Source organism: Euprymna scolopes, unplaced genomic scaffold (genome assembly GCF_053919585.1).
Source record: "Euprymna scolopes isolate OS-2025 unplaced genomic scaffold, ASM5391958v1 sca5, whole genome shotgun sequence".
NCBI lineage: Eukaryota > Metazoa > Mollusca > Cephalopoda > Sepiida > Sepiolidae > Euprymna > Euprymna scolopes.
This window is the reverse complement of record NW_027633546.1, coordinates 300,906-312,620: the sequence shown is the minus strand read 5'-3', so window position 1 is coordinate 312,620 and position 11,715 is coordinate 300,906. Positions and strand designations below refer to the sequence as shown.

The 11,715-nt window shown below is 34.6% G+C and overlaps 1 protein-coding gene across 1 annotated transcript; it reads left to right on the top strand.

Moving 5' to 3' along the window:
• Window positions 1-1,407: 1,407 nt before the first annotated feature.
• LOC145274875 (uncharacterized) lies at window positions 1,408-10,821 on the top strand. The gene is made up of 5 exons (XM_080127489.1): window positions 1,408-2,083; window positions 3,973-4,128; window positions 5,023-5,171; window positions 7,319-7,467; window positions 10,700-10,821. The coding sequence occupies exons 1-5, from the start codon at window positions 1,423-1,425 to the stop codon at window positions 10,782-10,784; spliced, it is 1,200 nt and encodes a 399-aa protein (XP_079983615.1). The 5' UTR covers window positions 1,408-1,422; the 3' UTR covers window positions 10,785-10,821.
• The last annotated feature ends 894 nt before the right edge of the window (window positions 10,822-11,715 follow it).

The following is an 11,715-nucleotide window of genomic DNA, read 5'->3' as shown; positions in this document are numbered from 1 at the left end:
TACAATATTTTTGATGCATAATGGGGTATGATCCTACACAGTCGGGCGATTCTATTTATAGACGATGCTGCTAGGAACTGACGAATCGAATTAATTCACGTTCTGCTACCAACCAAATAGAAATCAGAATTGCTCCATAAATATTAAACCTTTTCTGTAGCAATTTCGCATATTTTTTTTTCGTCTCGACACGGTAAGAATCTTTTTCTCTGTGGAACTGTCTAGTTAAAACCAGTCACCTCTCAGGATTAGTGTGGAAGAACGAACCATCGGAAACTGTTCTGTCTACTGCAAACCAGTTACCTCTAAGGATTAGTGTGGAACAACGAACCATCGGAACTGTTCTGTCTACTGCAAACCAGTTACCTCTAAGGATTAGTGTGGAACAACGAACCATCGGAACTGTTCTGTCTACTGCAAACCAGTCACATCTCAGGACAACGAACCATCGGAAACTGTTCTGAAACTAAACATGGCTTGTACTTCTAATTACATTGACTAATGTATACCTGTGTAAAAGTACCCTGGGATCCTTATTCGTTTCCATTGATTAATTCTATAGTACAATTTTTTTATTAAAAAAGAACAAAATAGAACTATATTTTGCTTTGTAAAAATATAGTTGAAGAAGACATAATATATATACATTAATACGACAGCGTTTGTGCTACTTTCTGTGTCACGCTTACATCCGGGTCGTTTAATTGTTATATACTTCCATTTCTTGTCATGAATAATTTTACCAAGAATTCTTCATAAGTTTTGGTTTCAGTTTCGATTATGACTGATAGCACTCCAGTAATTTTTTTATTAATAATTTTATCAAGAATTCTTCATAAGCTTTAGTTTCGGTTTCGATTATGGCTGAAGGAGCTTAAGTTACATATATATATATATATATATATATATATATATATATATATATATATATATATCATAAGTTTTTATTTCGGTTTCGATTCAAGCTAATGCACCCAAATGCTATGAATATATGTATTTTTTATTTTTGAAATCGAAATTTTATAAAATATGAAAATCGATAGAACATTAACTCTATAATAATAGATAGAAAAACTGCAATATTTAAAATATCATATTTAAGCGTACTTGCCGGACCTTCGTGCTAGCTCAGATTACAGTTTTAACAAAAAAGCTAAAATAATATCAGAGAGTCTCCATTAACACTGAACATCTACAGAATGCTAACATCAATATATTACATATGAAAGTGTCCTCTGTGGAACTTCCACAGATCCCACTAGTGAAAAATCATATGCTAGTTAGAAGCGAATATCGATTTTACTGATAATATATCTATCTATAACATATTGAAGAATAGACCGCGTTTATTTCCATATAATATTTTGAAATTCACTCATGAGAATGGGGTTTTGTAGTGTGGCTTGATTTCCTTGTTTTTATATGTTTTGTTTTGTCGATCGTGATTTTTATTTTAAAGGGTTTTATTTTCTTGCAGATGATTATGGATATGAATATGATGATGGTGATTATGGAGTTACAGAGGATTGGGCATTTCAAAATGATGATGAAACTAAAGATGATGATGCCGTTACACATTATGATGATGCATTACCAGATAATGGTGGAGTTACATATGATGATGATGCAGTTAAACCTGATGATGATGGGGGTAAAGATGATGCATTACCAGATAATGGTGGAGTTACAGATGATGATGATGCAGTTAACCCTGATGATGATGGGGGTAAAGATGATGCATTACCAGATAATGGTGGAGTTACAGATGATGATGATGCAGTTAACCCTGATGATGATGGGGGTAAAGATGATGCATTACCAGATAATGGTGGGGTTACAGATGATGATGATGCAGTAAACCCCGATGATGATGGGGGTAAAGATGATGCATTACCAGATAATGGTGGGGTTACAGATGATGATGATGCAGTTAACCCCGATGCTGATGGGGGTAAAGATGATGCATTACCAGATAATGGTGGAGTTACAGATGATAAGGTACTTCCGGACGATGATGCTAAAGGTGGGGATGAAGTTGGTTTTTGCCAGCAGTCATACAAAACCATCGATGCGGCCATGAGAAGTAAGTGTTACATATTTTTTGTATAACTCTTAAGCTCCGATTCGAAAGTTTAGCGTGATTCTCACAATGTGAACGGAATTCTCGAGTGGACTATGAGCATTTGTTACATAATTCCCGGCAACTGTCGTCAGAAATAAATCTATAAGTGAGACTTACTGATCCTGTCGATCTGGGAGACGAGTCGGGAACGTGACTGTCTTAGAATGGGATATGGAAAAGCTATGTGTGAGAAACTAATCCAATTACTATGATATTAAACTCACCAAATGCAGGTACTTGGGCACCAATGTCTAAAAAAAAGTGTTGCATCTATGCTGTCGGAGACTTAATTGTTTAGGGTACAGTCCTGGGTCGAGATAAAGGGTAAAGAAAATATAAGTAGCTATTGTTACAAGTTTAGTCTAAGGCACATTGAGGCCAGGTTGTTTGATTTTAGTTTGGATTCTCTCATCAAGGAGAGTGTGTTTCGAATATAGACTCCAAGTCCGTGCAATTCTGCCTGATTCCTTACGGCAGAGTGGGAGATAATCAAGCATCTTAGAGTGGTTAGACGGGCGAGTGTAAGTTAATTTTTTTTAGAACTAAGATATCCGGGGACTTTGCTAAGAAATAATTTTCTACATTATCTAAATTAGTTATAAATCCACGGATATTTCTGACTGCGAACATCAAGGAAAAAGGCGATTTAGTTTTATTTGGATTTGTGCCTCGTTTGATTGTAGTTTTTGTTTAAGCTGTCATTTTAGTTAATGGTTTCAGTTTGAGGGCGAGTAGTGCTGGATAAATTGGATGTACATAAGTACCAAACAGGCAAAATGTAGACCATCTGCCAACTCTTCATCCACATGATTGTGGCCTTGGGAATGCTCATCGGAGATATGTGCAGGGCCCCTTTCATTGCCCACTACGACTATACTAATATAATAAAACAGCCGCTCCAATAGGATAGGTTCTAAACCAAGTATTCCTGCGCTCCCGCATGGTAATTTGGGTTAATTGAGTTCGCACTAAGTATATATATGTTTACTGAAAAGTTACACTCGTCAAAAGAATTAAAGTGCTTCCTTCAAGCTGTTAGGCTTAACATTCACAAACAATATGAATTTACACATGGACTCTCTCTACCGTGCTAAGAGATTACTCACACCTGAAAGTACCCTGTATCTTTACAAAGCAACTATTCGCATATGCATGGAGTATTGTTGTCACATCTGTGCTGGTGCATCTACCAGTAGCCTGTCGCTCTTAGATAAAGTTCAGAAAAGAGTCGTCAATCTAATAGGTTCCACACTGTCGGCCTAACTCCAATCACTGTCCCATCGCCGAAATGTGGCATTCCCGTGCCTGTTTTACAAGTGCTTCAATAAAAAATAAAAAAGGCTCGGACGAACTCAACATAGTAGAGCTCCCACGACATTAATGGCCCGAGAAGTAGTAAAATACCATCTTTTCACTGTTGATGACGTAAATAATTCGAGATGCTTCAAAGCTTTCTACTCAAACAGCTTCTTTCCTCAAACTCCTAGACTTTAGAATTACCTCCCGGGCCCATACTTCCGTGACTGTACTGACATGCAAAAGTTCAAGTGTAATGTGCCCAACTCCCTATAAAGTATTCCTGCAAATCTGATCCCAAATAGAATCCCCTATGAGTTAGTGCAGAGAAAGTATCGTTCTATTTTTTAAAATAGTATTTTCAAGTAAAATCCACGTTTTACTGTATCTTTTTTTATGAAATTGTAAGGTTAAAGTACAGAATACTTACAAAACACCCTTCTCCCTCCATGTTAAGTTTGAGGTTCTAAATAATAACGTTATTATTTCAGCACGGTATCTATTCTGCATAAGTACTTAATTTTAAAAGATTTTAATTATTTTTCTGTTTTCAGTAAAAGAAGTAGATTTTGTGTTTGTTGACCAAGGAGAAGTTATTGACGGACAAAATGGAAAAAAGACGCCTGTCCAAACTCTTTTCCCCGGTGGTCCGGATTTGGTACAAGCCGCTGTATATTCAAAGAAAACCAGCAAAGCTTATTTATTTAAAGGTAAATGTATTTCTAATTAGTATCACATCTTCCAGGTGTGAATCTTATAAAATACGAAATACGGTTCGCACTGAAAGTTTTGTAACGTTTATAATTAAAATCAAAAAGTACATAGTATATCAAAATGTGGTCTGATATTTATTGCTTGTACGTATTGAAATGAGTTTGAATTATAAATGGAGGTACGAAAATATAGCTAAACATTTATTGATACTTTTTTTTTCATTTTCACACAAAACAAATGCCACTTTGATGTAGGGGTCTACTATCTGGGGCGTAAATTGCAAGGATGCTATGTAGGGAGTTGAGCAGCAAGATCTCTGTTTACATTACAATTGAACTTCAGCATAGTACAGTCAGGGAAACAGGGACCCGGACGGAAATTCCAAAGTCTTGCATTTTTGGAGAAGAAACTATTAGAGTAGAATATTTTCTGGCATCTGGGGATCTCTACTGTGTAGGGGTGGGATTTTGCTGTTGCCGGGTCTGTTAGGTGATATTTACGACGAGGTGCTACAAGAATTTGTAATTCGTCGGAGCATCCACCATTAAAATACTTGTGAAACAGGCAGAGGGATGCAAGATTTCGTCGATGGGACAAAAGCTGAAGCCAGCTAACAGTTCGGGACCTATAAGGTTGGCGACTCTCTTTTGAATTCTGTCCATGAGCGAGAGACTAGTAGTAGATGCACAAGCCCAAATATGATAACAATTCTCCATGCATGAGAGAAAAGTTTTATTGATCATACGTTCATATGTTGTCCATGTGTAATAGTCTGCGCATTCAAAGGGTTTTGCTTAATATTTCAGTTGTTTTACTTATTTGCTTTTCTTCTTCTTCTTCTTCTTGTTTTTGTTCTTCTTATTATTATTCTTCTTATAATTATTATTCAGATGAAAAAGTATGGGCGTATACGGTAAATTCCGCAGGGCAATTCACTTTGTCTGAAACTTCTCCAAAAGCTACCTCGAACGAAAAGAGCCACAGCCCCGAATGTGCAATTCAGTATTATGATGGCGGTGAACGCATTTTTCTTTACAAGGTTTGTACAATGTTACACACAAAAGCACGCACGCACACACACACACACACACACACACACACACACAGATATATATATTAATAATAGCTTTGAACAAGATATCCGGAGACATACCGAGCTGGGAAATAAATAATTAATAAAGGGGAAAGCGTTAATAAAAACGATTTAAGAGTAAATTTATATATTTATAAATAGTGATTATAAAAAAAACTAAAATAAACCTCGAGACGTCTTTCAACCGATATATTGTCAAGAGAAAACATCGATTAAGAAAGTATATATATATATATATATACATATATATATACATACATATATATATATATATATATATATATATATATATACAGTCCTGATCAAAACCACTTAAGAAAGTAAGCGTTTACGCATATTATCGAATTTTTAATCAAACAAATGGTTGAAACCATTGCTAAAAGGGAAAATTATTATGTTAAAAACTTCTTTCATGTATGTACATTAATCTTATTCTGAAAAGAAATATTCGTCAATAATTCTCCTTTGAAAATGATATTTCACCACTGACGCTTCTCGCCGTTTTATGTGATCTAATCATATCAGGTCTCCCAAGCTTCTTCCATGTACGTACATTAATAATGGAAATGTCAGACCTACCATCAAGCTGTAGTCTTACTTTCTTTTTAAACATTTTAACATATTTCTGGATATTTCGTTCTTCAGATTCAATTTTGTGAGTTTAATGGATGTCTTTTTTCTAAGAGATTTTTTCCTACAATGTGATGCCTCATGTCATTTCTGGTAGCATATGTCACATTGTTTAAATTTGTAGGGACACTCATTTTACCAATGTTTATCTTCAAACCTCCAACACTGTCCAGGTGGATCTTTTCCCTGTTTTTTTCCTCTGGTTATTTTTTTAAGTTAATTTTTTCGTCTGATGGATCATTTTAATGTGCGATACTCCGTTTTCCTCTATGTCACGACTGTCCTGCTTCAACTCAATAAGCCGTTCACAGTCTTCGGCTAAGCTTTGTAGTTTTTCATTCGGCTCGTTTTCAAGTTTATTTAAAACACGACGCCTGGTTTCAGCGTCTTTATTAAAAACCAGCCCTTGCACAAAAATTGTCTGTTTCATAACTAGCACAAAGAAAAATGTTAACTTGTTCGAACATAAACAAAATGATGTCATCAGATTACTTAAAAATACACGTATGAGTTTGTCAAGAATTGGGAGTCAGAGAGAGCAGACCTAGTTGGTAGGCAGAAGGAGCCATTACGGTCCTCAGACCATAATGGCTCCGAGTAGAGGAAAACATCGATAGTAAAAATCTAATGGGCAGTGTTACAGCTTTCCAATGAGGGAAACATCAAAAATAAAGCTGCTGAAAATAGCAACAAAACTTTATTTTCCGAGGATCCGTCAAATGAACATGAACCCAGATGGATAAGGTATTTTTTACACAGGCATCACCACATTATCAAGGCCAAGAGGCCACTCAAGGATAAGGGTTAAAGAGTGTACAGTAGAAATTGGACAATATACTAATCATTAGTAATGACAATTTGGTAAATTTGATAACTTATATGGAACGGCTCATCAAGAACTTATTTACGTTAGACTTGAAGACAACCATATTGTAGTCAGCCGGAAAGCAGGAAAACGGAAGACAATTCCACAGGCGTGCAGTTCTAAGAAAGAAGCTTTGTTCATGGAATCTACGTTTAGGTTTAGGCACAGATAAAGAGTGGGGGGAATTATTGATAGTGTTTACAGCTAGACGAGTGTTTCTTGTGAAAGTTTGGCGAGGGGGGACCATAGATTGAAGCTCAGTGGAACACTTTCCATGACAATAACGATACAACAGAGACAAACTCGCAACATCTCTTCTGTGAGATAGAGGTTGCAAGGAAGAGAAAAGGACATCTCCTACGAGGTTACGAAGTCTACTGTGAACTCTATCAAGGCAGGACCAGTCCTGGTATGTTTCTTTATTGACCGATGTGAACCCTAAGAGACTGTTATTTGTCCCTGTTTGTTATAATTGTTATAGACGATGAAATATATCGACACGTAAGCAATATATACTCGACAATGCTAAACAAGATTGAAATGTAGAGATGTAGGCGGTTTAATAATTTTACAAATATTGTTGTTTGCATTTTTGCAGGAGGGCCATTTTTACATATTCTATCCGAAAGATGAGGACGTCGATCAGAGGGATAAATACCCAGTAAATCAATACTTCCGTGGTATTCCCAGCAAAATAGACGCCGCAATTTCATCCGATGATGAAATAAACTTCATAGTGGACAAGCAGTAAGTAGTCGTGTGGTATAATTATGGATACTATCTTTGCCCATGTACAAGTTGATTTAATAGTTTATATATATATATATATATATATATATATATATACACACATATGTGTGTATATATATATATATATATATATATATACATATATATACATATGGTAAGTTATAAAAACATATATGGCAATTAAACTACACAGAATATTCTGCATTTCATTCTCGTGAGATTGCGTCAGGCGTACGAGAATGAAACGCGAAATAGTCTGTGTAGTTTAATTTTTATAACTTACTACCTAGCTCTACATATGTATTGAGCACCGTTGAAGTAAATACTGAACATTTACGCATAAAATTATATTTTCGTATATTAATTTAGGTGATTAAATAAAGTAGTTGATCGACAATACACACAAGAATCCCGAGTTTCCTTCGAAGTAAACTTCTACGACTGCAATGCACTTGCTGTGCCGTTCAAACAACTCCTGGGATGCCCAATTGAAATCCTTTTGTGAAAGCGTGTCAATGGCCCTCGTCACGGACTCTTTTCTCATCTCAATTTTCTCATAATGACAGCCTATTTAAATAAAATTAAGTGTAGGTTCTCTACAAAGCAATGTAAGCTACAGTGTATTTTGGACTAAGATACTGTTCGGAGGCATGTGAAGCTTCCTCCAGCTATGGGTCCTAACCAGGAGCATGTAATCAATCGAACATGAGACGGGCCTTAAAGTAAATACCGGATTTTTGGGGCAGATTTGCAATTTAGTTGTATAATATCCTCAAACCAGGTAATCACTAAAAGGGACTTAAAAGTTGTTACCTGTATCGATCAAAATTGAAAACCACTGATTATATGTCAGCCTACATCACAGTAACATATACTGAGTGAGTTCCTAACAGTATTTTGTATAGTTTTTTAGTTTAAACTCATTTTCCCAAAATTTCCCCAAACTTAACGTGTTCGATACAGTCTGCCGCCATTTGTATTTTTCAAATATACCGATAAACACTGCATGTTTTTGAACTGATTAAACATTATACATTACATAAAAACACTACAATCTTATCCAGTTAGGTAGAACATTTACTTTTCTTGCCTTTGATAACATTTATTTGTTATATATTCATTTTTTGACAACTTCTTTGTATCTGTTAATACAAACCCTTTTCATTTAATGTAACGTTTAGTCAGCTCGAAAAACTGTTTATCGTTGTATTTGAAAGATACAAATGGTGGCGAACACTGTTAATTATGTTAAGTTTGAGAAAGTGAGTTAAAACTAAAAAACTATAAAAAATACTGTCACAAACCCACCGATTATGTCAGCCTATGTCATGGTAACGTATTCGGTGGGTTTTTGACACTGTATTGTATAGTTTTTAGTTTTCAACTTCATTTCCCAAACTTAACGTATTCAACAGTTTGCAACCATTTCTGTTTTTCCAGCCGATTAAACATTTTACCTTACATAAAAACACTAAACAACTATCCAGTTAGGTAGAAATGTAACTTACCTTACCTTTGCTTTCATTTGTTTTTGGACAACTTTTTCGAATCTGTGTATAGTAACCCCCCCATCACTCAAATATTAATTACTAACTCACATTTTTGTATACAGAAAAAAAAATTTAGCGTTTCAACGTTAGCTTTATCCACTGATTGTTGGTCGAGCCCAAGCAATGATTGACGGTAATCCTGAGGATCAGGATCCAATTCTGCAAGAGTACCATTTTTTTCATATTTTTCTTTTTTTTTAGAGTGGATTGCTGTACTAAGAATATAAGAAACATGCATTTTCTCTTTTTATTAGAATTTTCCATTACACCAAATTTAGCCAGAGCAACGCGTGGCAGGGTACAGTTATATTTATTTATATTTATATTTATATATTCATATATATATATATATATATATATATATATATATATATATATATATATATAGTGAATGAATAACCAAAGTCTATATTCCAAAGTTCATGATGTTGAGAATCTTATAATGTATTCCTTTAATTCAGTTGACATTTACAATACTTGAAAGTATGTTTCATAGCGCAAAATCAATCAGCTTATTATATTAATCAATGAATCTATTTTGCCCTTAACTCATCAGAAAAATAGCAACAATCAACCTATCAAAAGGAAATAAAGTTTTTACATGATTAAAATCCGAAAATTGTAAGAGAAGCTACCAATACCTTATATTATGTTTCCATTACGCCATTTTGAATTTCGATTTATACGGTAGTTACAGCTTCTGAAAAAAAAGAAATAAATTATAAGATGGTCACCCTCATGAACTTTGGAATATAGACTTTTGTCGTTTATTTATCTATATAGGAAGCCCGGGTGGAGATAGGTGTAAAAAAAAAACGGTAGTAGCGGGATGGATCAATACAACAGAAGGCAGCCCAGGTGGAGATAGGTGTAAAAATTAAGACACTTTCGAAGAACGTTATGCAATAAATTTCTTATTTAAACTTGGTAAAAAAAATGCCACAGAAACGTACGGAATGCTTCAGACTGCTTTTGGACCATCTTTTATGAATCGAGCATCAGTTTTTGAGTGGCATAAGAGAGTCAAAGAGGACAGGGAGTCTGCGATGGATGATGAGAGGAGATGGAAGAGTAAAGAAGTTAGAACATTAGAGTTGATTGGCCAAATAAAGAATTTCATGGATACGGCCGTCGTGTGTCTATAGAGACAATACGTGCACAGTTTGATATCAGTGTGGGAACTGTACACACAATTATTTGCGGGAAACTGAAGATGCGGAAGATTTGCGCGAAATTTCTCAGAAGGATGTTCAGAAAGAAAGACGTTGCCATGACAGCAGGAAGATGGCTGAGTTGATCAATTCAGATTATCACCCTCCCTATAGTCCAGACCTTGAACCGTGTTGCTTTTGGTTATTCCCTAAGCTCAAGGAAACTTTAAAGGCTGTCATTATGAGACAATTGAGGAGATGAGAGTGGTTGTGAGGAGGGTGATTGACATGCTCACACAAGAGGACTTCCATTGAGCCGTGCAGACGTTATTAGAACGGTACAATAACTTCGTTGCAACCGGGGGAGATTACTTCGAAGGGGACTAGAGTTTAATGCATGCACTATCAATAAAAGTTCACATACGAAAAAAGTCTAGAAACTTATTGAAAACATCTCGTATAGTTACACGTTTGTAATGAAAACATTGTTTCAGATTTATAATTGTAGATATTTTCCCTTTGTTGCAGGGCGTTCAAAATGCCAATCCACACGCGTACTGTAAGCAAGGAAGGAAAACCAGTGGAGTCGGTTTTCAACAAATGCAAAGCTTGATGGAATTTTAATTTTAAACAAGATGGTTCCGTGAATAAATGAGTTTAAATAAAATAAAACTTTAGTTTAATTTTATTTGATTTTGTGTCATTGATTTTTTTTTAAATTTATTTTGTTGTAGAAATTCTTTGAAATTGTTAACTGCTTTATTATTTTTGTGTGTTACAAACAGTAAAAAAGTCAATATCTTAATATTTCATCCAAATGAAGAGAGCTTGATAAGGATACCTTAAACGGGCCTTATTATCGGGCTTGAAACCGACGGTACCAATGATCTGTCTCAACTAACAACTTTCTGTACACAAAATATAAATACGCTCTTACATTTTGGATTTTCCTTTTAATTGAGCACTCTGCTGGAATTCTTTTTCCAAAAAAAACTAATCATATATATATATATATATATATATATATATATATATATATATATATATATATATATATATATATTAGTGTTGTACCGATTAATCGGAATTGGGGATCGGAAAAATCGGTAGTTTTCGGGGTATCGGTATCGGAATCGGAAAAATTTGTGCCTGTTTGTTCCGATTCCAAAACCGATACTTTATAATTTTTCATTGCTGATACCGTTGATAAATATTTATTCCTTTTAAACTATTAGTAAAACTAACCTCTATAGATCATGATAACATTAAAAGATCTAAATATATTTTATCTGTGTAAAATAAACAAAATAAAATTCGCTAGATAACCTTTAGAAGAATGCAGTTTATTTGCAAGGTATTGAAAAATTGTTTAAATTTAAAGAAATATTTTGTCAATAAAAATAATATCAAACATTATTGCTAATTAAATCAAAAGTAGAATATAATAGTGTTGGATTTTGTCCGGTTAGGTTTTTGTCCGCTCCCTTACTCGGCATTTGCAAATATGACAAGGAATGGCGAAAAAAAGCAATTGATTTTGTTTT

Excerpts from the sequence above, each read along its gene's own strand:
- LOC145274875 (XM_080127489.1), top strand. The coding sequence starts at position 1,423 with ATGTTTTGTTTTGTCGATCGTGATTTTTATTTTAAAGGGTTTTATTTT. Across the intron at positions 2,084-3,972 it reads CATCGATGCGGCCATGAGAA|TAAAAGAAGTAGATTTTGTG; the intron begins GTAAGTGTTACA and ends TTCTGTTTTCAG. Across the intron at positions 5,172-7,318 it reads AACGCATTTTTCTTTACAAG|GAGGGCCATTTTTACATATT; the intron begins GTTTGTACAATG and ends GCATTTTTGCAG.